General features: G+C 41.4%; 1 protein-coding gene across 1 annotated transcript in view; it reads right to left on the bottom strand.

Moving 5' to 3' along the window:
* cdin1 (CDAN1 interacting nuclease 1) overlaps positions 1–27078 on the bottom strand; it is a 65338-nt gene that overhangs the window by 10722 nt on the left and 27538 nt on the right. Inside the window, exons 9-11 of the mRNA XM_033643602.2 lie at positions 24078–24145; positions 22028–22093; positions 21693–21798 (exon numbers count right to left, since the gene is read on the bottom strand). Of these exons, the coding sequence (XP_033499493.1) occupies positions 21693–21798; positions 22028–22093; positions 24078–24145 (240 nt within the window). The remainder of the gene's footprint in view (positions 1–21692; positions 21799–22027; positions 22094–24077; positions 24146–27078) is intronic.

Genomic DNA, 27078 nt, shown 5'->3' on the forward strand with positions numbered 1-27078 from the left:
CTGAGAGTAATTTTAGCCCCTGGGGGGGAGCAGAGCAGGGGGGCCGACATGTCGTTGGGGCTTGTCAGTGGTCGACGGGCCAGCCGGCGCTGTGGCGGCACCTGAACATGTGGGTGGTACATAAAAACACACAGACCTCCAGCGGACAAATCGCTGGAACTCTGTGTTTGCTAATCAATTATTTACCAAGTTTAGTAAAAGGAAATTTAAAAAGAGCCAAGTAGCATCTTCTAGAATAATATCAATGGTCGTCTGTGGGTGGACAACTCAACAGAGACCCGAGCTAACAATGAGGCCGAGTGGAAAACCACAGAAGTGAGGGTGCAGCCTTGCTAACAGGCCCACCACAGAGCACCATTAGCTTTGGACAACACAGGATATCCCCTGTGTTTTCACTGATGATCTGGGGTGCAAATCTAATTTCATTGTAGTTTTTAAAAATTTGCTATGCAAACAAAAAAATAATCCCGGCTCAAGAATTACTAAGGGCTTCTGTGCGCGTGTTGGGATTTGTCTTTTTATTACTCCCAGCCCAGAGTGTCCCTTCAAAGGGCAAGAAAGCCAAATGTCCATGTGTGTTTGCGGCTCTTGTGTGCGAGTGCACGTGTAAGAGAGAAGGAGGGGAGGGAGAGAGAGAGACTCTGAGCTTATCGAAACTAATTAGGCGAGGGATGAGGATGGAAGTTAAATACTGGGCTACATGTAATGAAAGAAGCAGAGTGGGGGACATCTAGGGGTCAGGCCCACACCAAACAGTGGTCCTCAGGCAATCTGGTATTGATTTTCACTCGTTTGGGGATGAAGGTGGATGAGGGGGGGAGGAGGGAGCCATGGAGAGAGGGAGAAACGGGGGAGAGGAGAGGCGGTAGTGCTCTAGAGTCTAAAGGTCTTGTGAGTTGTCAACTTGACAGTTTAACCCCTTTTGGAGGAGAACAAACAAACAGAGGGATCTCCTGGGCTGACAGCGTTGATCTGTCATAGCGACAACGCTGCAAAGCCCCACACAATGCCCACACGGGAGAGGAGAGTGGGGAGGAAAGGAGGGAGGGTGGGTTGATACAGATATGCAGAGGCACATTCCTTAAGCCCTAGAAGATAGGACTGGGCTCTGCTTAAGACGACGCAACCGTGATCTATGAATATCTGCACCTCTGATCAGGAAAGGAAAAAAATAACTAAACTACAATTCAACTGAAACTGTTATATAGCCTATTTTTACCAATAATTTATCAAAACTTTTCCATTACTTTTCCATAATATTTTACCCTATTTCCATAGCTTTTACTCTAAAATGGGTGGGCCTATATAGCGATACAGCCATACATTATCAACCTTCCCAGGCATTTGCAGATAAACTGCTAGCACCTCCTAACTCTACTCATTTGCTAAACATTCCCACCACCAACGAACTGCATATGCCAATGCCAACCCTGTTTGGATTATAATTTTGACAAGTTTATATGCACTTGTTTCTTGTTAAACAAACATCTGTTGCACAGACATTTCTAATAATTATTCCGTGACCTTGCCTCAACACAAATGTCTGTTAAACCTTTACAAATTAAGGTTGATTGCCATCATGGTCCTTCAATCTTCCCCCAACCAAGTGGATCAATGACCCAACACAGTGGCCGAACATTTGAGATGTCCGGATCAGGACACTTGGTGATTCAATTCAATATGTATATTTCACTGAATCACCAGGTATCATTTCAAATCTCAGTGTGAAAGTCTTCGTTTACTGGCTACGCAACAGACTTTCGGCATTTTTCTGTTGCTCTTCTGTCGTGCCACCCTACAATCATTATCCATACTTTAAAAAAGAGCCATAAGAATTTTACACAATGTTGGATATCAGGAACAAACTAACAACCTGTTTTTAAAGTCACATGAACTGAAATTTATGGATCTTGTGAATTTTAAAGAAGAAATAACGTATTACTGGGCAACATACAAAAAAAGTTCTTGGACACAGAGGCAGGGGGCGCAACTTAAGAGGTAGATTGAATTTGAAACAATGTTGTTTTCGCACCACTCGAGAAGTGATTTTGTGGTATTAGTTTAGAAAGAGGTACAAAGACAGTCTTTCCACAAGGTACATACATGACTAGAGGGAACGTTAAGCAAACTCAGGGTGATACTGTTGTCGGTATTCTCAATTCGTATTTTTGTATTTGTTTTACACACGGGGTAATATTGGTTATCAGGTATTAAGGAGTGGTGTTGTAAATATGTGGTTGATCAATGGTGAGGAGTGTATTCATGTAATAGTTTGATTAGTGATGGATTGATTATTGGGGGTAGGGCTAGACAAGCATGTTGCTTCTTCCTACTTGGACATGAAATGTTAATTTATGTTTCTTATCATGAGTCTGTTTATGATATATTGTTTGTCTCTATTTTGTTGGGGTTTTTCTACACTATATGCTATATTATTTCATTATAATTTTTTTAAAAAAAATGTTCAAGATAAATGAATCAAATCAAGTGTGACAGTGTGTTTCTTTCCCTCAAAAGGGGGCGTGGCCTTGGCAAAGACACGATGCTGCTCTGGTCAATGTGTATAATGTGATATAAGAGACGTTTCGACGGTCACACAGCCCAACACTACATTTTAAATTAGTAATACAGCTAATGTATTTCACGTAACGTCAGACATGTTTAAGGAATTTTAAGAACATATCTGAAACAATAGCCAAAACAATGTATATTCATAACTTTTCAAATCAACCTGTTAATTCCAAACCATTTCCAGGCCTAGAAAACTGTTGTTTTTTTAAATTTCATGACTTTTCCAGGAATTTCCTGAGCCTCATAGTATAATATTTCTTATAAATGGTGTTCTGCAACTGTCCTGAATATTAGAAAATAGGCATATGCAGAATTGTGGGCATACCAAAACATACCAAAGTAGGCCAATCGGGTCAATTTGGGTTTTTCCCCATGTCTAAAAGTTTGGGTGGTGTTCTAATAAAGTAGTATGGGTGATCGTCTACAACCACACAAGACACACAGATGTCTGCGCTCTCCTCGTGTCACTCAATCTGCGAAGGCCGTCACCCCGAGCACCTTCCCTCTCATGTCCTTAAACACTTGAAGCCCCCTTTCACTTTTCCCCCTCACACTGCCTCATTGCTTTGTCACATTGCCAAGGGGGACTCCATTAGCCTGGCCATGCACAAAGCCCCCAACTCTCACTTATACTTAACACACACACACATAACCAAACACAAACACACACACACACACACATGAAGGGAGGCTGATCCGCACAGCTAAGGCTGTCCACATCAAATTAGAGTGGCCCCTATTGTCCCTATTACGGCCTGGGAATGCTCCATCATGGCGGATGCTACGGGGTCCCTCACTTGTCAGGAGTTGTCAGACAGATAGGGAGTCTGGATACACACAGCTGACAGGTAATCTTAATGTCTTCAATTAGCCCAATTAGGCCTGTCATAAACAATTCGATAAGTGCTCGACCAACACAAACAGATAAATGCACGCACAAGCACACGCGGGTGCACACGCTCACGCGCCGAGGTCTGCAGGGTATTAATGAGAAGGGTAATGGGTATATCAGCGGACGGTTGACTTGTCTTTTGTTTCAAGGAGGGGTGTGTGTCCCCCCCCCATGCCTTGCTCTCAGCTGTGCACTGCTGGCTGCTACCTGGTCAGTTCAAATTGTACTATCTCCTTTCATTAGCGCATCGCTGGCTGAGAATCTGAAAGGCCGTGACAAAATTCATTTGAGACGAGTGGGAGCAGATTGCCTGAAGCAGGTGCTATAAGGGAGATAAAACAAAAGCAGCACCTTTGAGAAGCTCTGTGTGTGCACGCAAGTGTGTGTTTTCTACTTGTGTGTGTGCATGAGAGAGGTTTTTCCCTGGTCTTCACATTCTGTTCTTTTCCTTGCTATGGTAAATGGGTAATGACACAAAAGTGCTTTTGAAAAAAAGAAAGACAGAACAGGGACCGGAGAGCCCATGCAGCGCACACTTGGAGCGTTTACAAAGCTGTGGTGAAATCTAAATATTGTTTCTAGCGTGACTAAACAGGCCAACACCTTCTGCGGAGAGGATGTGCGATAGCTAACAGTGTTTGATTTGGTCTCTCCTTTTATAATATCTTATCGCAGAACAACGGTGGCACCCACGCTGCATCCCCTCCTTTTGTCCTCTAACTGTTTCTTTAAATTCATCTATTTGCATTCGCTATCAATTTCTTTCTCTCCAGGTACGCAGGACACGTTGCGGGAACCGTGAAGCACAAGCTAATGTTTAAAACTGAGATTCCACAGTTTGCAAACACAAGACCTGAGCAAAGTTAGCATCAATATTTGAACAAGAACTTCACATCAACACTGCCTTGATCTTATGTGCAGAGGTCTGAAATGAACCGAGTTAAGCAACAATACTGACACTTTCAATGCAGCACTTATATACGGTCTGGGCATTCAAAGGCGAGGAAAGAAAAAAAAAAAAGAAACATATATTCAACACTGTGGATTTCAGCTAAAACCGAGGCAATATGCTGAATGGTGGAGTCCCGAGGCACATTTTCATTCAAGGAGTCAAACTGGGACGCGAAGACAAACCGACTGCTATCTGTGATGGACATCTAACTCCACTTCTGATCCTTACCTCAAGTGACGGCTGGAATGCCATCTGAGGAAGAAAAAAAGAAAAGAAAGAAAGAAAGAGAAAAGCCGTCACAGGGAAGTTGTAATAGGAAATTGCTCTTGGCAACTATTTGTTCAAGCACCAGATTTTTTTTCATCTTTATGCCAACCCAGCGAGCCCCCATTGGAAAATAGGGCAGGTCCCCCTAATGAGTAATCTATTTCAAAGCAGTCGTGTCTGGGCATGACAGTTTACTGAGAGGCTTGAAGAACTGGTAATTACCAGTGTTACGGGGCAATTAATGCATATTACACTGCGGCACTCATGGCGGTGACTGTCAGCTCCCCAATAAAAATGAGCACTCTTCAGCTAAAGGGTGACATTAATTGGGCCCTTAATGACTATGCAGAGGAACCAAGCCAAATAGGAACAAAACAGGGGACTCGCTCTGACTCCAGCAGCGGGGCTGGAAATTGGACTAAAAATGAGATTAATTGCTGTTTAGAAAAAAAGAAGGGAAAAAATGTGGCGAGGGGAAGGGGGAGAAAGAGGTTGGAATTATAGGGTGCAGAGAGCAAGGGCTGCTCATACAAATGACAATTCAATTAATTATTTTATACTGTATTTTCTATACCTTTAAGAGCGCAGACAGGCTCAAGGCCCGTTTCAAGGGCTTTGTCTTGATGTGTTGCTCATTGCATAAACACGTACAATCCCCACAGCACCCACGCACAGCGTCACGGTGCAAATGCTCAATATAATGATCTAAAATCTTCATTTAAGTGAAAAGAGAGGCTTCCCCACATAACATGAAGAATATATATAGCTGTGATGAATGTAAATGAGATCAGGTAGTTAGGGTCTTCCATAATGTGCAGCAGAGAAAAATCATTTCTAAGAAGGAAGTATTGAGAGTTTCTGGGTTACACACTTCCCTATGAAGCCTAAGGCCTTAAGTATGTCTTTCCACTTGAAGCAGTCCATAAAAACATTAAGCAGAGCTTTCATTAAAAGTAAATCTGCCAAATTGCAGGCCTTCCACCCCCAGGAATGTTTGTTTAGAGGGAGATCAAGGATGTGGCGAAGACATGAAGTAATTCTGATTAATGTTGCTAAAGCTAGGCACGTACTGAACACCACCTGAATATGCAAGCCCCGAATCATAAAAATATCAGCATGCAAAACATGCCATCATTTGCATACATTTTTGATTTTGGATTTCCTTGCTATTTAAATATGCAGTTAGAAATAGTCCAGCACTGCCTCTTGCGCTGTCACGCTGCACACTCACACTGTCATTGGTCCTGATAGAACTCTTCCGCTTCAAAGGGAGCTTTGCAATGGAGAGGAGAATGAGCAAATATTTGAATTGCAAAAACACATCATCTTGCGAGGGGGAGAAAATTCAAGACAACTTTTTAGAGTTAAAGACACCCCCAACCCCCAGCAAGCAAAACCCTCTGCACACAGCACAAAAAAAGTCAACATATTCATGGCGTAAGCACTCTCCTCGCTAATTTACCATATCCAAATTTGCGTAATGGGATATGACACATTTTAGAGGGGATTGCGGAAATAAACTTTAATTTGAGGAGAGAACCATAAAATGTTTTAAGCTGCCCCTGTATTTAACTGAAATCCACCGCACAAATCCAGGTTCTCAGACAACCTGACATGGATTTGATTACAGACCGAAGTGTAATTAGCTACTTAAGTTATCCTCCAGTAGCTTGGAGTGAGCAGCACCACCACTGTAGCTAGCTCTTTCAGCATAACTAAACAGACCTTTTAGATTCTGCAGGAATACCTTTCCCCTCAGGAGTCGACAGTTTACAGCCGTTTACATGCAATCACTCCAGGAGAGTCTCTGACAGCTTCCAACTTTTGCAGAAGTTAGTGAAAAAAAAGGCATAATAAATAATCTTCATGACAAATCAATAATGACTCATAGCATATTTGAAAGTTCGAGCTCCCCAATTTGAAGCCAGGGTAAATACAACATTTAAGCCAAAAGTTACAAGTCTAGCCACGAAGGCCACGAACAACATTAACAGCAATAAATACCCATCTTCAGGCGTCTGAAAAAAATCCCCCTGCAAGGAGGGAAAACTGTGTTTATGATTGTTAATTTATTTACCACATGCTGAAAACTACCTTGAATTTTAAATCAGAGGGGGGGAAAATGTGAGCGTCTCAAACACATACTCAGAAAATGTCTAGGACACATGGAGAATTACTGTGAGTGGCAAAGAGAGTGGAAAGATCAGCAATCAGCTACCGGTGGAAAACAAATTCAAGGCTGCTTTTTTTCATCCAAGGCTTTAAATGTAAGACTAATAGTTTGTGGATTCTACACAACAATTAGAGGATCAAATTAAGTTAACTTAATATAAACATTATTCTTTAATACGACTCAACCTGCAATAACAGCCTTAAAATTATTATTTTAACACACAGAGCTTCTCAACACGCCGTCCACATCACACCTCCCACCAGTCCAACCCTCCCGTGGCCTCTACTCCTTGTGACTCGCCTACGTGTAGACAACTTGGAGACAGGTTGGAGCAGAAATCAAACCGGAATGATGGATAGCTTTACTGCACAATGACCTCTGTCACTGGGTTCTTGCCCTAAATCAATGGTGGCGATAAGGGCCCTGCGCCAGCGCTCACCTTGGTATGTTCACCAGCAGACCTTATCTATGGCAGGAGGAAGTATGAGTAATAACTAAAGACAAGCCACGACAAAACCACTAACCCCACCTTGTCAAACATAATTTAAAATGTATATCCCTCTGCTACCACCCCCCTCTGCTGCTGTTAAAACAGTAATTATGAGAACCAAAGAGATTTGGGACTGTGTGTTTGGAAGATTAACCTGCTGTAGGACGGTGGGAGCGCTTTGTACGAACCTTTGGTCCAGGCGTGGTATATATTTTAACTTTCAGCCAAGGTCATACCCTGCTATTGATGCACTGGCATGCCCGTGCACATTCATTCACAAAATTATGAATAAGATCCCTAAATCTTACCATTGTCAGGTCTGTGTGGAGCAGCCAAAGTTTCAGTGGTGCAGGAGAAGAGAGGTTGGAGGTTAAAGTTGAGACGAGGGCCGACAGGAAGTAGGAGCAAAGACTTTATGAAGATTACAGCATTGAGAACTCTCGGACCTTTTAGCAGTTTTTCTTTCGACCGCGTGTGTGATAAAGTGTGTGTGTGTGTGTGTGTGTGTGTGTGTGTGTGTGTGTGTGTGTGACATAGAGGCAGGCACATGGAGTGGAGCAAGAGAGCGAGCATGCTTCCAGGCAGTCGCATCAAAACGGAGAGAGAGACCAAACATGACATCAAACGTTGCAATTAGCTGACCCCTTTCTCCTGGAGTCGCCGTTTGAGGAGCCCTGCCTTTAAAACCCTGATTAAAATATGTTTGCTTTCTCATTCAAAATGACATTTGACAAGGTTAGTAATATTTCAACTAACTGCAAAAACATTCTTGCGGCCGTAATCCTTTTTTTCCATCGCTTTTCGGGGGCGCAGGTAACCTCGGAGCGAGTTTCCCATGAACTCAGCGCTACAATTTGAAAACAAAACGGCTGCGGGAGGAAAAAAAAAAAAGGAAGAGCAGTTCAAAGTTTCGCTCGAGCGTGTTTTGTTTCACCCGGGCAGCTGAAGCTAAATGTTTTGCGATCATTATTCAGAGAATTTATCCCCTTTCTAATTCAAACCACAACGAATATTTAAAACAGAGCCAGTAGTCTTTTCTCTAACCACGAGCTCCATCCTTAGCAGGGACTCAGGGGGGCTGAGGACTGTCAGCAGCTCCGGGGATAGAGTTCCTCAGACTGTTAAACCCCCTCATCACCAAATTAGGAGATGTGTAGCCTGTAGTCAAAAGGCCTCTCCAAAGGAAAAGTGATATAAAAAGTAAAGTAAGATGTAATTTAATGGTGCACGACAGTTTGTGATATTTTGCGGTTAAAAAACTTTGTTTTAAAATTGACTTTGAGCCCAACCTTTTCTTTTTTTTAAAAGTCTTCAGAGAGTCAGCAAACTTGAATAAACAAAATGTAAATGGTGTCTGAGACAGTCTTTGTCAGCGTGCAACCCTGACAAAACAAGCTGGAGATAAGCAATGAATAAGGGGAAGAGATCAGAACTGGTCAGGCCAAAACTCTGTCTAAAGTTAATAGTTTTCACATCCATTCCAGTCGCAGGAGAAGAGAATGTGAAGTGTCGGGCTGGACAGTGAGCCAGGCCGGGCTTAACTGCAGCTGTGCTCAAATTGAAGTGGCACTTTCTATCAGAGGCCTTTCGCCAGACAGCTCTATTCTGCCCTTTCACTTGTAACCTCCGTGACACACAGACGCCCATTACAAAAAACAAGAGTGGTCATTTTAAACACACGGCCCGTCATTGAAGAGACAGATTCCGGGTTTAACATGGGGGGAAGATTCATGGTGCGAACGTGCCAGCTGATAGAGATATCACTCAAAATGAGAAATAGATTTCTCCGACATCTCCGCGGCGGCCATTCAAAAGGAGGAGTGGGGGGGAGGCGTCTCAAAGCTCCAAACTCTGCGCAGAGTTTATATTTCACTTGTTCAGAAATGTATGCCTCTGTTATCTCGCATCAGTCCAAAAGGAAAGGGATTGGGTATCGCCCGATTCAACTTCCCGCCCATGATGAAACGTTACATCGACAGCGGATGGAGTTGGAATTTGGATCATATCCTTACCCTGTTAACTCCTTAAGCCCTTGTCACACAGGTTTGGTTTATGGCGCTCATTTAAAATACATAATAACGAGGAGAAAAAACATATTAGCATTATTAACACAAGAGAGTGGAAAGAATATATTAGCAGTCACATTGAGTTCACATTTATTCTCAGAAGTTTTAATAGGGTTCAGTGGCCAAATGCATTTTTTTCCCCTAATCATTTATAGACCTGACAGAGCTCGCGGAGACAAATCTGTTGACCTGATAGATCTCGTACATTAACCCTCAGAATTGATGAGCAAAATCAGAAGGTCAGCACTTGGACACAGGCTCCTCATGTGTCTTTGATTACACACTCCCACTAAGGGATAGGCAGGCAGAGATGTTTAAGCTATCAGGCAATCAGACCGCCGCGAGACGTGAAACTCAAACCAGAGACGGGAGAGGGAGAGGGCTGCCTGGGAACAAAGATGGGGGGGAAGAGGGTCCTGACGAGGCTCTTTAACAAATGCCAGGCCGGTGAGGGAAGACTCAGATGTGCTTGTATCTCTTTCAGTGTTTCTGGCGACAGCGCGGTGAAGTGAATTAATACTGAAATATAAAGCAAAAGTTCACAAAAACAAATACCTCTTCATCTGGTATTTAAATTCACTTACTTACGGCACATCAATCACAATGACTGCCACGAGGTACAATCAGATCTTACATAGTGAAACAAACAATTCAAACTGTATATCAACGTTGTTCTGGGAGATGGATGAGGTCAGGCGGTGAACGGAAAAAAAATTCAAATCTTTACTTAACTAAATGTTGAATGATGGGTGCAAATTCAGAACAGCATTGCTGCTTTTGACGTCATTTATTGTGGAACGGAGACAGAGGCTGATTGATGTTTTGCTGGTGTGGATTTCTACATTTTTGAGATTTTTTTCTTTCATTGAGTAAACTGACGACCCCTGACTAAGTGACATATTAGGGATATTCCATGTGATTTTCAGTGCACAACAAAACAGTACACAACAGTTGATAAACTGAACAATTAACCCGAATAGCTGCAGATTGTTTGTAAAAATAGCGATTTGAAGAATTTTTAGCATATTATTTCCTGTAAATTTTGCATCAGAGAGTAGTTTTCCCTGTTATTTTTTTGTAACCAAATGTATTCAGCAATTTGCATATATGATAATACAGTAGCACAGTGTCATGTTTTTCTATATTTCTAAAATAGAAATATAACCCTTTTACCCCACCCCTACTCCCCAACAATCCCCTCCCAGCTCATAAGAGAAAGTAATGACAAATGAATGAAATAAATAAAAATGATTAAATGACATACAAGTAGGTGTGCAACTAATTTAATATAAATAGTTAAAGAAATAAATGAAATAAATAAAGAAATATTAATAAAATAAAAAAATAAAAGTCAGCTGGTAAGACACAAGATCAACATGCCAACCTAACCTTGTCTGCATCCTACAAGATCACAGTCCAAAATATATGTACCCACACTGTTACATATCCACACATAGTTGTGTCTACACAATAAATGCACCAATATTGGTCATACGTCCAATACTCTAGTCTAATAGATCTAATAGACTGCATTGTTTCGAAGTGGGAGATGAGGCTGCTAGCGTTTGTAAAACTTCTTAGCCGGGCCACGGACAAAAAATTTCCCCCCAGTTTTTTTTTAGGAACTTTTTATACGATTCTCTGTTTGCATTTCTTTACTTTTTTTAACAATAAACAGGCTTTGTTTTTTGACAAATTCAGAGTTTTCTTCTGCCTGACGCTTGGCCATTGTTTTATTAGCTCTTTGGTTGTTATAACATTTTAAAGTTTAAATAATCTTACTAAAGCTGAATAATCTAAACTCTGGAAACACCAATTTCGTCTAGTTTTCTTCATAGAAATTAATGGAATACTGAGATTTAGGCCAACTGTATATGTTTTTAAAGTTGTCTTACGCCCCTTTAATTCAAGAAGGCCTTGTGACCCCCTTGTGAAGGTTTAGTGACCCCTAGCAGGGGCCAGAACCCCCAGGTTGGGAACCAGTACTTGAAAATATCTCAGCGTATTTACAGTTACAATTCCCCAGTAAAAGTTCAGGTAAAATGAGGAGAACTTTGCCATCTTGGTTCAAGATATCAAAGGCTTTGTTGTCGGTATAAATCACCACACGATTTTCATCAGGATCTTTCTACAGCCAATACACACAGAGGTCGAACAGAGGATAGTACTTTGGAAACTACAGTATCACAAGCCTGCGCACATGTACTGTATGTATGTCTACATTTCTACTGGTAATATATTTGCTCCAGATTGTTTACACAGAAATTCAATCAGTACTTGTTGGGAAATACAGTACTAGATTTAAATGTACAGAGAGGATAAACAAGAGGTAGAATCAATGGGAAAAGAACAAAAATGAGCATGGGTGGTACAAGGAAAAAAAACAAAAAAACAAGGTTATGTGAGGGACAGTGGGCCTATAAAAAGAAGCCCACTGTCTAGATTATCTATAAGGAACCACTTATCACAAGCGACCAGCTCCACACAGTGACTGATGGGCCTCCACGGACCACGAGTACCAGCACATTATCTGGTACACACAGAGCTGCTCTTTAAACACAAAGGCAGAAATATGAAGCATTGTTTCCTTAGCTGTCATTTGGTGAAAAATATTATATTTATTTTTGGTTTTAAAATAGAAAGAGTGTTTACTGTTTTTGTGCTCAGAAGTACACAAGACAATGCAGAGCAAGCTATAAATTACAGCAAAGATAAACTGGCTAAACTGAACCGTTAATTTGGGGCATGTAAAACAGTGCTGATTTAAACCAGAGCGGCTCTTAAATGATTCAATTAAATCTTGACGTGTGCTTTTTAAAATGAGCGCAAGTAACCTATACCACGCATGGAAGCAATGTGACTTTCAGAGACACAAGTCAACACAACGAAATCAATAAATCAGATAAAAAGAAAATCTTAATCCCCCCCAAAAGCTGTTAAACACTTGCCATGTCATGAAATCGCACATCCAGAACTAAAATATGCATTCCTCTTGTATTCATGTCAACCATGGAAAAAATAAAAGCCCTCTTTCTCCATACCAAATGCCATTCCTTAAAACAAAATGCCAGGACAATATTGGATAATAGAAGAGACCAGATTGTTTCCATTCAACTGGGATTATTTTTTTTTTTTTAACCAGTAAAGAATATATTTAATAGTTATTTTTTTCAGCACTTGTCTTGGTTGAATTCATTCCCTGGGACATGCCACAGGACTCATGGTCCAGTGCTCTCCTTAGGCCTTCGTAGGACATCATCTGATGACTCCTGGCCTCCTTCATCCTGCTCAACTGAGAGGTTAAGACACAATTAAGCCCTTAAGTTGGGCAGTGTTAAGATGCTTTTGAAGCAGCTGTGGAGGTGCATGAAATGAAATGCTTAAACAGGCCTCGCGAACCAAAGGTCCTCAAAAGCGTTGAATATTTGTGTTGTAGCTTTATGTCGATGTGGGTTTATATGTGGAGAAAATGCAGCTATAAAAATCCTATTAAAGTACTTTAAGCCTCTCCAATCGATTCAGCAAAATACTGGAGCGCAACCTTTGTATGATAACAGACGTCCCTTTAATTATCTTCCTATTTCCCCCGTTATCTCTCTGCAACTTTCTACAGGTGTAAAGATATCCAGCAGCAAAAAGTGTGCACACAAAACAAAATCTATTTGCCTACACTATAGAAAATGTCACTGGAAGTTTTGCATCACATTGAATGTAAAGTGTCTTTTCTGTGTTGGGCATCCATCAAAATTCTCCTGTTTAATTGAGTTGTACAAAGAGGTGTTCCAATCTTTGCCCACCACTCCCTGGGCTTTTGACAAATGCTGCTGACTTCTTCCTGGAATGAAACCCAGAAGGTCACTGCAGAGGAAAAATATGAAGGGGGGAAAAAGGCAGCGTGGCCGAGAAAATGAGCGGGGGGGGGGGGCGGAGCAAGTCTGATGACATACATCGTGAAAGCTGACAAAAAATGTACGTTAATCTTTTAAAAAAGTTCCATGGCAAAACAGGAATTCATGAAGCAGACATGCTTGCACCTCATTTCACTCGGGGCTTTCTTCTCCGTCTCGCAGTGTCACAGGCAAGCAGAAAGACAGGAGGAGGGATATGTATCGCCGGGGTGCCGCTTTCTGTCCCGCTTTCTGTCCCGCTCCTCGTTTATACACACAGCGGCCGTGTCAAAGCTGCTCTCACACTCAATGGTAAATGACAAATTTGGATAATGCACACATACAACCCTACAAAAATAAATAGGAGACATGGAAGCTTAACCAGAGCTAAATCCTGAGGCTGCTGGAGACCTGAGAGTGCGGATTACACCCCAGACGCCTTAAACAATGCACCCAAATGTGCATCCTTAAAAGCATGAAATCCTTGAAGCATCAGAGCCGACTTGTCATTTGCCATTAATATTCCAAGTTGCTTGTGCTTTGGGGGCCAGCATTGCACTTCTGTGTGCCGATGTGCCCTAAAACAAACACTTGCAAAGCCCTAAAGGAACCACCATTGTGGATAGCTATTTTTCTAGCTGTGGAATATTCGACGAGGAGGATGTCATAACAAAGGAAACAATAAAAGAGGCCACGTTCCTGCGCTGCATGGGGTATCCATAACTATAAATAGGAGGAAGGCAATGTCAGAGGCGCTTGCGCTTTGCCAGGAAAACTGATTTGTGCAAAAAAAAAAAAAAAAAAACAAGGAAATTAAACTCTAACTACAATTTCCCATGCATATTAAGTAAATAAAAAGTCTACAACCTTAAAACCCTGTAAACATGAACAGAAGCTAAACACACTGCTCATATTAGGTTCCTATGACACTACGGAAAATCATTTATTCTTTAAAAGCCACTATTGCAATGGAGGTTTTATTTCCCTCCTTTCTTTGTTGTGCACGTCTCTGACAGGAAGGTGAGGTAAAGTATGGCAGGGTACAGGTCTTGGAGGTGTCACACTGTCACCCCAGAAGCGCCAGTACCTGTCCTCGGGGATGGCCCTGTAATGTCCAGCCTCATTGGATCAGCAGCCGCCACGGCCTGTGGGCGCCCTCTCTCAGGTGACATCCTCTATCTGCTCTGGCTCTATGATGGCCCTCCTGCTACTGCTGCTGCTGCTGCTGCTGCTTATATGACTCGTGTGCTGCTATTGCATTAAATACACTACATGCACATGCAAGCATTTCTAAATATAAAACAATGCCTATACTTATATTGCGTAAAAGCAAACTATCTGCACATTTAAGGATGAAGGCACACAAGAACCCTGTTTAAAGATAAAGGGTTTTCTACAACACTGTCATTAATTAAGCATTCCTGCCGTTACTGCTTTGGGAAAGTTCAACAAAAAAATGATGGACATGTCAATTAAAAAAAGACGGGAATGTACAATATCTTGAATCAAAAAATTAATTTGATGTCGCAAAACGGATTGACGGTTCTGAGAATACAACGGCATTACCGTGCAATTTCAGCTGTAGAATCCACAGCATACAGTTCCAGATATAATTGGAAAAAGTTCACAAAGAACTCAAGATGTCTAATTGCAGCTGTGTCAACTAATATAAAACATCACATAAATCAGATTTTTGTCTATTCATTAGCCAACATGTCAGCAAGCAGATTAGTGATGTTGTAGGAACAGTCTGGTGAGAGTCTTCAGAATTACGACTTCCTCATTAATTGTAGTTTTGCTTCCATTATGTGCGTCAAAAAAAGTGTTGCAACAAAGGACAAGCACTAATCTCATTTGCGCAAAGCACATTCGGATGGAGATCGATATGCACTTTTGGAGCATGAGAATCTTCTGCTTGTAATTATGGGAGGACATAAATTATCCACATTACAACAGGACATGACTTTCAAAATGACTTAAACAAAAGAGCCGGATGAAACATAATGCATGTGCGTGCATTCGAGTCTCAACAAATTTCCAAGTGGTCAAGCCAGATGATGTATAATGGCAAACCCAAAAGTCTTAACCCCCATTTCATATGAGGGAGAAATGAGGCATACTGTCCCATTATATTGCTATAAATCATTTTTTGTGGACGGCTGACAGCTTTTTATCAGATCTAACCTTTTCAAGCCTCCATTAAGAGTGCTAACATTTTCAACTCTGACACATTTGCAGTTTACGAATCTCACAGCTGATTTGCTTTGAGGGGGGGGGGGGGGGGGGGGGGGCACGCTGGTGTCCATGCTCATTTCCACACAGGCTGTCCATTGTATTGGAGTGGGTGGAATGGGGGAGGGAAAATAGGAAAATAGGAAACGGCTATGAATCCATTTATTTAACTCTACATTTACCCTTTTAATATTGGCTCTACTACAGTGCAAAGTAGTGTTGTTGCTAAAAGCTATTTTGTGGTAAACAGTATATTCTGATTTACTCTATCGATCCTTTCATGATACACAACTGCTGCATGGAGGGCTATTAAGGGCCACGAAGATCCCTCATAATCTGACAAATTAATAACGCGTGGACTCTCAGAGAGGAGATGCCGTGAGACAATGAAACAAGCAAAGACGAGACAAATAAACATAATATTAATTTAAGAGGAACCCTTGCAGCCATTTTTGTCAAATGTGTGCTGTGTGACGAAGCTTTGATGTGAAGGGCTGTGGTGTTAATGTTTTGATTGATTTTTGTCTTACTATATTTCGTACAAGCTGTGTGACACACTCTCTCCTGACAATGAGGACCAATCACTGATCTATTTATTGATCCATCTATTTATCAAAACTTCTCTGGCGTCTTTTGTTCTCCATTCCAGATTCACAGCCTTTACAAAGAACGCCAAAGACTGACAACGACATGTTAAGTAACTAAACCTAGCAGGGGCCGTTGAAGTTGCATGGTCGAAATCTGCAAAAAACAATGACGAAAACCAAAATCTGCATTTCTACATAAATCAATCAGTTATTTATGTGCACAAATATTCACGATGTCAGAAAAAATATTATCTGAATGTATACAAGATTAAAGGTACTACTGTATGTGTAATTTTCAGAGAATCCTTGTTATTAATGACACTAGTGGCCATTAAGTGAACTGCACTTAGCATCCTGTTGCTCGCGCCAAGCCCGCACCTCGTAGACGCAAGTGAGCGTCCTGGGCATAGGCCAGAACAATGAGGTGACTTACATGAGACTAAACGTTATCTACTGGCATCATGTTGATAGATGATATAAGTATGAAAGCCAGCTTGGGGTCCGTTTTGATCCCAGAACCAAATGAAGGTCCCTCAACAAATCGAATGCCCCTGCTGGTATTGACCCTAGTTTCCTCTCCGATGTTGGCTACATGTCCGTTTAGCCAGACAATCTTCACTTTTTCTGCTTATGTGGACTTACGTTGGATTCTGTGTTGTGGTGGGTAACACTTGTTGGACGTTAGCGGATTTCATTTCTAAGCTAACGATAGCTGATGCTGTACTCTGTTGGCGTTAAAGGAGAGCTGAGGGAAGGCAAGGGTCTTAGAAGTGTGAACAAGTGTGACATCCTTTGAATTTTCCCAGCAAAACTGTCCCGAGCAAGTGGTTATCCTCAGATCTGAAAAGTGAAGCCGATGCGGAAGTGCCTCAAATCTGCATTATTTCTAATGGCCAGCAGGGGCAACTCAACTGATTGCAAAAAGAAGCCCAATTGTACTGTATGTGAGTCTACGAAGAAACGACCCTTCTTCTCACTTGATTTATTACCTTGGTAGACATTTTCCTAATGAGTGCATGGTCTCAATCACTAGTTTCAAGTCTTCTTCGATACAGGATTATTTTTATTTTGTAAATTATGGCCCAATTTAGAGTCAACTAGATGATAAAGCAGGGTGTGCTTTATGGTATGGCTACCTTGTGATGGTAAGACGCTATCACGGCAGTGTCCTCATTGCTCCTCCCAAACTGGTAATGTCAAGTTGGCGATGTCCAAATTGACAAACTTAAGGCTTCAAAACAGTTGTTAATAAACCAATGGGCTACGTCTACTTCTTTTATACAGTCTATTGTCCCGAGTCCTTAGCATAGACATCAGTCCACAGGCTGTTACAGGAAACTGAAAAAGTCAGGGAGGGTCTCAGTTTTTTTTTTTAGCTACGTCACAATCTGTTAACACATTGATGATACAAAGCCAATAATACATTAATTGCTTCACATATTACCTTTACGTGTTTGATAATCTACACTAATCAGACAAATACAAGGGCAGAACTTCAGTTGCTGCTCGGAGAGTTATGGAAGGAACTTTGCCAACCATAATTGATTTAAGTACACCATAATCAAGGAGGGGCAGTTAAGGTGGCACCATACAAGGGTCCATATTTCATTACATGCTGTGTTTAACCTTACCCACTTCTCCTAAAACACACAAGAGGCTCATTATGTGTTTAATATTCACCAGCAGGTGAATAATTTTTATGCAACTCTGATAGTTGGGCGAGATGGATAACTCAATTATCTGAACATCCGTCAGAGCAGAGGGCTCGCTGGCTCTGGAACGCCACCAGCTAAGATTGATGGCTGGAAGACACCAATAGCTGCTGCTTCGCCATCTCATCCAGGCACTGGGCCTGAACACGCCGTTTGATTCTGCAAGAAGACCGTTTTTCTCTCCATTTTTCCCCCCTTTTTTTATCTTTTTTTCTTGGGAGCATTGTAGGTGAAGCGTCATTACCCCTCACTCCACTGAAGAGGGGTTCATTATGGGGTTAGTGTGTTGGCAAGACTATTGTTTGGATGATAAATGCAGTTGGTGAGGGCTTTGGAGGGAAAATTAGTTATGTTTTTTCTTTCCGTCTACAAAAACATGTCCCCATAGCTCACTCTGCAATGCTTCAGGGCAAACCGAGAACAATTAACACAAGCAATGGGTGAAGCAGCTCAGTTAAAGCAAAGAGGGAATTCATGAAAAATAAGCAAATCACTGGAAATGTCAATCAGGGGCAATGAAGTAATTACAAACACTGCTGTGCGATTCCAAGGGCGGTCAAAAAAGAAAACCGAAAGGTTTGGAGTCGAGCACTGAAATCTGAGTTTGAGGAATGAAGGAATGGACAAACACCCTAAACATCAGCCCTTCAGGGCCCGTCTCATCAACTGCAACCAACTAATGAGAAGTGAAAGGAGGATGATGTCACCCCATCACTCTCTTGTACCCTATTTCTCTATTGGTTTATGTTTTTGACTACAAAGCGCTGACCCCAAATTCACTGCTAACACACACAAACACGCACATGTGCGCACACACACGGTTACCTCAGACGATAATGCATAAGGTCTAACAATGAGAGAAAGATGAGGCACATTTTCAAATGTCAGCAGTAAATGTCAATTAAAAATTACAAGGGTGCTGGGAAAGGTAGGGTCTGAAGGGACTGACATTTTTTTTCTTTTTTTTGACACAACAATGTTTATCTGACCGGGCTGCTGGCTGACATGACGGGATCTACTTTGTCAGTCCCTTAATACACTTGGACAAGGCCGCCCCAGTGAATATCAACGAAAGACACCCGTGGGCAAATATGTAAGGCTCAGACTTACTCTAACCGTCCAATCAGCCTGTTAGTATTCTGATATTTCACCCTACTGTAAACCAATGCCCTGAGTACCAAAGTGGAAGACCAAAGACAGAAGAATACTTCTTCCTTTAATCCAAACTAAGAAAGAACACTGACTTACAGAGTGAAATATTTACAGAGACATCTGATCTTCATGTCATGCTCATCAAATGAGCCCTCTTCCTATATTTACTGCATTATTTTAAGTTTGAGTGAACTGAGACGACAATCATTTAAGTACTCTCTCATTAAACATGGTCTGGGAATGCTCTGGAGCTTAAGCAAAGCCTTTTATTGTCACCAACTTTCTTAGTGGTATTTAATGAGGCCCATCAAAGATAGTAACCGTCAAAGATTGGCCCTTTTCAAATTCACACCTCAGTGACTTTTAGTTCCTGACGTCAACAACAGTTAAAAAAAATTGTCAGAGCTTTCTCCTCTGGAAGCAGGCCATTTCCAAATAAAACTATGTTACTCTGAGAAAATAAAACACACCATTGATTATGACCTTGACCTCATCTCCCGCATTTTAACTGCTCAATGATATTGGATGAGTCATCTTCCCTTAAAATCAAACGATTGCTCCGCTGGCAGCTTCTGCGTCAAATCAGTGGGTCAGTCATCTATAGGAAAGAGTAACATTTTCTAAATGTGGAGCCATTATTTTCATTTCCTTTACTTTTTCAGTCTTTATATTTTCAAAAACTGTCTTTTAGAAGTTACTGCTTAAAATACGGATTTATTTGACATTATTTGAAGGATATATGGGAGTTTCCCTGGAACTCTTAAGAATTAAAGGATTATCATTGGGAAAAAAAAAAAACTGTATTACCAACTAAGATCTGTCAACTACATCAGGAACCCTAATATAAATTCATGTTTTGCAATGCACACAAAACCATACATAAATTAATTCATGATAAACCGCTTCTCTTTCTGTGTTGTGGTTTTGACAGATCCAGAAATCTGATCCTGATCTGGTGCTGCACATGCACCGAGAAAACAAAAACAAAGACAGAAAGCGAGTGTCCGGCTGTGCCTGGGGTCTGGAACCTCCTGGCACTCTAGCACCGTGTCACAACATGTCAGCTGGCTGTCACGGCTGAGGGGGGCCGGGGCCACAGCCAGGTGAACGGAGGCGGTGTGGGCGACTTTTCAGCTCGGTGACTGGAACCCCGTGCCAAGGGAGGCAGGGGATGTGAAGACCATGTGTAAGAGATCCGTACTCAGATTTCGTAGGTTTAAAATTAAGCCTGGATAATACTGAGTATTGTGCTAAATTATTTGGATAGAGGCTGATGACACTTTGCAAGACAGATGCAAATAGCTGATAGTTTTTGCTAGCATTTACAGGGAAAGATCTGTTTAATTTATTCAATAGCTGGGACACTATAGGACATTTTCTGCCTTGTATTTCGGGTTTCTACTAGAACATGTTTACATGCTTTCAAGTTTTAAAGCACTGTTTTCCTCACACTGTCTTTGCTGGAACACCTGTAACACCCTCTGTCTAAAACACTCCATTTAAGTGCCTTAAAAAAGCCCAATCTGCTCTGATTGGTCTGCATTTCCGCTTCTCATTACACGTTTCCCTGACATTAGCATTAGCTACATGCAGCAGTGTACTAGCAGTACTTTCTCCCATTAAAAATAACCAGTGAAACTTTCTAAACACAACCAGACATGCTCCAGCAGGAATATGATCTGAAATCGGAGAAATTAAAAACATTGCAAACCAAGCTTACATGTTTCTCTGACATTAGCATTTAGCTTCATATGGCAGTATAGGCTACGTAATGTGAACACTTGCAGTAGCGTGCCTGGAGTAGATGACGGCATACAGAAATCTGTCATAAGCTGATGTCAGCTTGTCTAAAAGTGGAAAAAACAGTTGGAAACAGAGCATTCAGAATGGGCTGGAGCCTGAGGTTTTGGCTTGCAGAGATTACTTACGTTTACCTAATTGTTTGAAATTTTGGCTACGTTTAATGTGAACATCGGACATTGTGACATTATACATCTGACAGAAAATTGAGGAAAATATAAAAGGTCGCCTTTAAAGTAAAAATTAACAAATAGAAAGGGGCAAGGCCTATAGTGTAACCCCCTTGTAAGAATTATGTTTTCAGTGTGGTGAGGTAAAATTAAAATAAAGTTGGTGTTTTGCTTGAGTAGACTGTGTCACGATTATTTAGATAAGAAGTATGTTCTCTCAAGAGACATTGAAGTATGTCCTTGTGCATTTTCTAACACACACATTTATATGCATACACATACACACACCTCAGGCCCCCAAGGTCGTACCATGAGGGTCCGTTCCTGTCCAAAGGTTCTCATGACAACAGATGCAACGGATTAATCACCCATTTCCCAGCTTCCCTTCAAAAACAATGTGTGTACTCTGGAAAACAATCAAGCTACCAGGCAGACCCTTCAGGCTGTGAAAGGCTCCAGTGACAGGAGTGGATGTGGAAGTAGTGTGATGTGCAGATGTACCATATGGAAGTGTGGGGTTAATGTGGCCTTTGCCAGGGAGGAAGTGGTTAGTGTTGTTAGACAGAGATATGAGCTGCCTTTGTGATACTGAGAAAAGCTGATTGTGGTTTGTGGTCAAAAAGGAGAAGTTATAAACAATATGGAAACTGGGAGAATAGGTGTTGCAACATTATGTGGTTGGTTTAGATAAGCGTATGAAAGGCGAATACAAAGAGGTGAGAATAAGAAGGGATGGCTTACCTGTTCCAGTAGCTCCAGAACTGTTCGTTGAGATAGGTGCGGTGACTGTGGTCGTCTCCAAATGACGCTTTGCTCTCGATCCAGTGTACAATGTGTCCCTCTACGGCTTAACAGAAACAAAAACACAGCAACATTCAGAAATCCAATCACAGGAAAACCACACAAGCATGATCCAGAAAGGACATTATCTCATTCACAAAAATCAAAGAAAAGATTTCATCCACATGACAATGTTTTGACAACTTCATAATCCTTTATGAAACAAGGACGCTAAGGTTATCAGGGAGATACTGTATGTCAGATAAAATATTATTATATAATATATGTATACTAACCAATGGGAACCTCCAGGATGATATCAGGTGTTTTGTCGTAGCCCATAGTTCTCAACTGGTTCTCATCTACAGGAAATAAAGTGCAGAATTTTAACGTCTGACTCTTTGCAGTAAGTTTTACTCTTCACAGAACAAATTCTGTTGCATCAATCACAGGCAGGTAACCTAAAAGCCTTCACAAAGGTGCTGGGAACAAAACCCCTTAGTGTTAGCAAAGCAGAAGAAATAACAGTAGAGGACAGCGAGCACAGTAAAACCATTAACTACATCTGCCACGTATTCGCTGTCGTTGCACAAAAACCTGTAAAGCCCAGTTACAGAGCTGCTCTCCAGTTTGCAGTTTGGCAGAGCTTTATAAAATATACAGCAAAGGGACAAGGTTGGCATTATAGCCTCTGTAAGCCTGACCCCTGCCTGCGCAGGCCGCAGCCATTGTCCTTGACTTCTGGTGCGCTTCGGCCATTATCCCTACAACACCTGATTTCTCCATTAAATCTCAGGCTGACCAGGTCATTCAGTTCCGAGGGCCTGCCTCTTTGTCTCCAGCCAAGCTCAACTAATGGGGCATGGAAGGGAATTGAGGAGAGATGGAGGGTGGCGGTGTCAGTGGTGGTGAGGAGGTAGCATCAGCCAAGGGGGGAGAAAGAGAGCTGAGTGAGGTCAGTGAGGCTGCCAGAGGCCTGTGGTACAGAGGGGCATCCTGGGTGTGGTAATGTGGGTGTAGATGTGTATGTGGTGGGAGTGGGATGGGAGCCTCTTTTCATACCTACTGGGCTGTTGACATTGTCATGTGGCTCTGATCGCCTTTTTTACATCACCTTTGATTAAAATTAATGGGCCATCCCCGCTTTTGGGTAGCTTATTTCCAATCCATTTATCAGATGGGGTGAGGCGGCCTCAGTGGCCCTCGTGTCGCCCGAACTCTGACAGTTTTAGAACAGTCCTCTGTACGGCTCTGGAGAAAGGTCAGCACTCCAGGTTCAAATAAATGATATGGCCTTAATGACAGTGGGAATGACTTTTATCCTTCATCACTCATTTGACCTAGGGGATGATGATGGGATGGGGGTGATGGGAGGAAGGGGGGGTTAAAAATTCTGTTTCACAATTTCACACCTGGACACTCTACTTTGATTTAATATTGTTGGAACTAGATAATAATGTTAGGAAAGTAGAGGAGGTTAAGAGAACAAAAATATAACTGGTTAAAAAATTAGAAACTACAATCGCATATGAGAAGCTTCTATTTTTTCTGAACATTAAATCGCCCAAACTACCTATTGGAAAAACTGTCTTTGCAGTCAAATATCCTCTCACTGGTACCAACATAACATTCATGTTCATGTAAGTAGACAGGGTGTCTACAGGTATCAAACAATTAAATTTAAAGCTATTTCAATGACAATTTCAAAATCATTTTTCACTAAATTTAAGACTGATTTTGGGACAAATCACCTTTTTCTTATTCAAATGCTGCAGGGGTAGGTTTTATGTTGGAATATGGGTAGGTTAATCAACATTTTACCATTATGTAAGTGCAACTATTAAGACTGTATTTGGTTTAGTGGCAGTTTTAAAGATTTGTGCCATCAAAATGTGGACTTTGATGCAGAAGAGCTTGACTCATTTAACAAATAGAAAGTAAAAGATGGATAAATGAAATTAGATAAAATGTTTGTGGCATTTAAGACCTCAACAATTCAAATTTAAGTCTATTAAATGACTTTAAAGGCTACTTACAAAAATTTGAAGTACCTGCAGACACCCTGATAGAAACTGGCTTTCTCATTCAATGTTGGACAAAAAAAACCCTGAACAAAAACATTAAAACATATCACTGAAGCTTTCATTCTTTAAATATTCATTGTACCCCGGTGCATAAGCATCCGAGGATATTTGATAACAGCTCCTTGTTGTTAGCAAATCAATAAGAGATAACATCCACTGCATCAGTCACGTCCAGGTCTTCCTTTGCTACTTCCAGAAAGGCGACACTGCCATGACCAGACTGACTTCAGAAATGTGATGAGAAGGTGAAAAGATGGCTCACCTAGAAAGGACAGGTTCCTCTCCTTCAGTTTGTCACAGAGCAGCACCTCATGTTCTTGGCCAATAGCGCTGAGAACAGAGAGTCAAGGATTCCAACATACAGCAACTGCAAATGTTTAGGTGGTGAGGTTTCAACAGGGGCAACATGAATACATGAATAACATGAGTACCGATACAGAGGACCTATCTGATACCACTGCATTAAACAGAATAAACAGCTATATGTAACAAACCTTGTATGGGTGTGAAATGATTGCTATCATGCTAACATGGCTCAGGTTAAACCCTTTGTAAAACAGGGCGAATACAAACAGACAATGAATTATTATCTAACAAGACAGTCGGTCATAAAAACAGAAAATCTTAGGAATAAATAACAATTTCTTGAAAAATAGCCACAATTTAGTATAAGAAACACCAGTGCCATCTCTCAAAGCTAAAGCCTTGCATACCATACACATTACCTTTTACTGGTGGGAAATGTAAAATAGTGCCAAATTGCTGACATTTTGCTAATGGCTAACGTTACACTGTTTACCAGAAATAAATTCCTGGGGTCCGTTTCACAAAGCAGGTTCAACAAACTCTGAGTCTAATTCTGAACTCTGAGTTGATCTACTCTGAGATAGGAAACTCTGAGTTTCCGGTTCCAGAACAGCTGATTTGAATCAGTTTAATCAACTCAGAGTAGTTTCACCTGGAGTTAAGCGCGTGCACCACAACTATAAAAAGCCAGCATCAATGGAGCCCCGATTCGACGAGTCACCATGGCAACGGGGACGGGGAGGGCGTTTTTCACCCCACTAGAATTAGATATCTTAATGCGCTCATACTGCGAGTTTGAACACGTTTTCATAAAGAAGTGCAACACCGCTGCAGCTGCAAAAGAGAGGGAGACGGCGTGGGAGAATGCATAAGTTTAAATGTAGTCCTTTGCAATCACAATAATATTACAGGGGAAAACTGCTCGAATGGTAGCCTATTAATTTATTTCATTTAGGTGCAATCCCGCGGAGGAGAAGCGTACTTGGCAGCAGTTCAGGATGAAATATATAAACATTGTTCAAACAGGTAAGACCTCGGCATAATCTCATGGGGGTACTTCATTTTGATCATGTTTTACATTGTAAAGTAAATATTAAGTGGCTGTTTGACTGTGCAGTTGTTTTATCCCCAACATAATGCTGTTTTCACACACATAAATGTCTTCTCATCTAACCTCGTGTTCTGTTAAATAATTAAAATTAAACTAACACAGACTTCTACTCAGCCAACAGAAAGAAGGCAGATGCCCGTAAAACGAGCACACTTTTCTGACCGCCCTGCATACAGTTGCCTTACTCAAGTGCTCAGCGACTCCGACATTGTACAAAAAACTTCCATTTGCAAAGAAACACAGCGCATTTTTATACAGTATGAGCGCAACACACAATATCTGCTGGGATGTGAGAGCATGACTACGATTGGTAATGTTGCAAATAAGGACGGATTAGGTTGTGTAGATGATGGACTGTGACGTGAAACGGTACCGCTCAAAAAGATAATTGTGTGGAAATGCTAAAACATCTATGCGCGGTCTGATAACCATCTCCTGACGAATATTTAATTCTCTGCGCAGTAATGCTGCACCTTCATCCACGGGATCGTTATCAAAAGGACATGCCATGTTAGTGAAAAAAGTCGCCACCTACTGTGCCTAATGGACTTCTAATATACTTACTCTGATTTTTTAAATGATTTTTTTAAATGACAGACGGCAGAACTAGGCTACGCCAAAACTCGCCTGCTGACTGAATGAATGAGGAAATCAAATGGAGTGTGTGGCTCTGAAAGAGGGCGGAGACAGAGACACTCGAGGTTCATTGAGAAAAACCTGGTCCCGACCAGGTTTGGTTCATAGAGTCTGTTACTACGGTAACTGACCGAGAGCTTAAGTTACCTCTCTCTCTGAAACAGGCTAGAGTTACCCCTCTTTCTCTGGTTTGAGTTACCTCCCTTTTTGAAACGGAAAACTCAGAGTTTCCCTCATTTCAGGGTTAACAGACTCTTGAGTTTTCACTAAACCTGCTTTGTGAAACGGACCCCTGGCTGCTCTAAAGCAGTAGTCGCCAGTGGCTACACAACTCACAGTGTAGGCTACTGTTTGAGAGTGACAATGAAGAATTGATATCAAGGAAAACTGCTGTTTAATACGGGTGTACAACTACTTTAAAGTTTGTTCATGAATTAAGTCAGTGGTTCCCAACTGGTGGGTCCTGGTTGAAAAGTGGATCAGGTCTATTCTGAGTGGACCTCAAGTGATTCGCGAATGTGTCAAGTTTGGAAAAAAAAAAAAACACTTTATTGTGAAGTACAACAAATTTATGGCACAAAGCTAATATTCTGAAGTGCCATTTTCTGCTGCAGAGTGAGTGAATACCTGAAAGCTACTTGACAGAGACAGCAAACTACCTCGACAACATGGCCAAACCTAAGTATGACACTGAATATATTAAACTGTGTGGACCTTGAACTAATGTCTAAGGACAAATTTGGACCCCGTGGCTGGACCAGTTGGGTACCACTGAATTAAGTGGAACGGGATGGATGTATAGACTCACATAATCAACGAAATCTGATCCCGCTTTCTCGGCAGTATCATAGGCATTTCCAATACTGGCATTTGTATCGAAACAACTTCACATGAAACTACATACAAAGTTTGAAAGTTGTACTTGTGAGAACACAAGTTGCTCATAAAAATTCTGCAGGAAAAAATCTGGCCTTTTACCTGTAAAATTAGTTACTACGGACACCAGAAAATAAAACCGTATTTGCTGTGGTAACGGAATAAATGCACAGACATGAGGTAACCCCAGCTGTGCATGTGTACGCTTGACATCAGTTAAACTCAAGAACCTGCTTTCCCCAACTACTGGCTTACTATGCAAAGTGAAAGCCACTTCTCTTCTTGCCGATGTACAGCCAGAGCCCAATCAGAGTCCTCAGGTCAACCTTAATCT

Source organism: Epinephelus lanceolatus, chromosome 15 (assembly GCF_041903045.1).
Source record: "Epinephelus lanceolatus isolate andai-2023 chromosome 15, ASM4190304v1, whole genome shotgun sequence".
Classification (NCBI taxonomy): Eukaryota; Metazoa; Chordata; class Actinopteri; order Perciformes; family Serranidae; genus Epinephelus; species Epinephelus lanceolatus.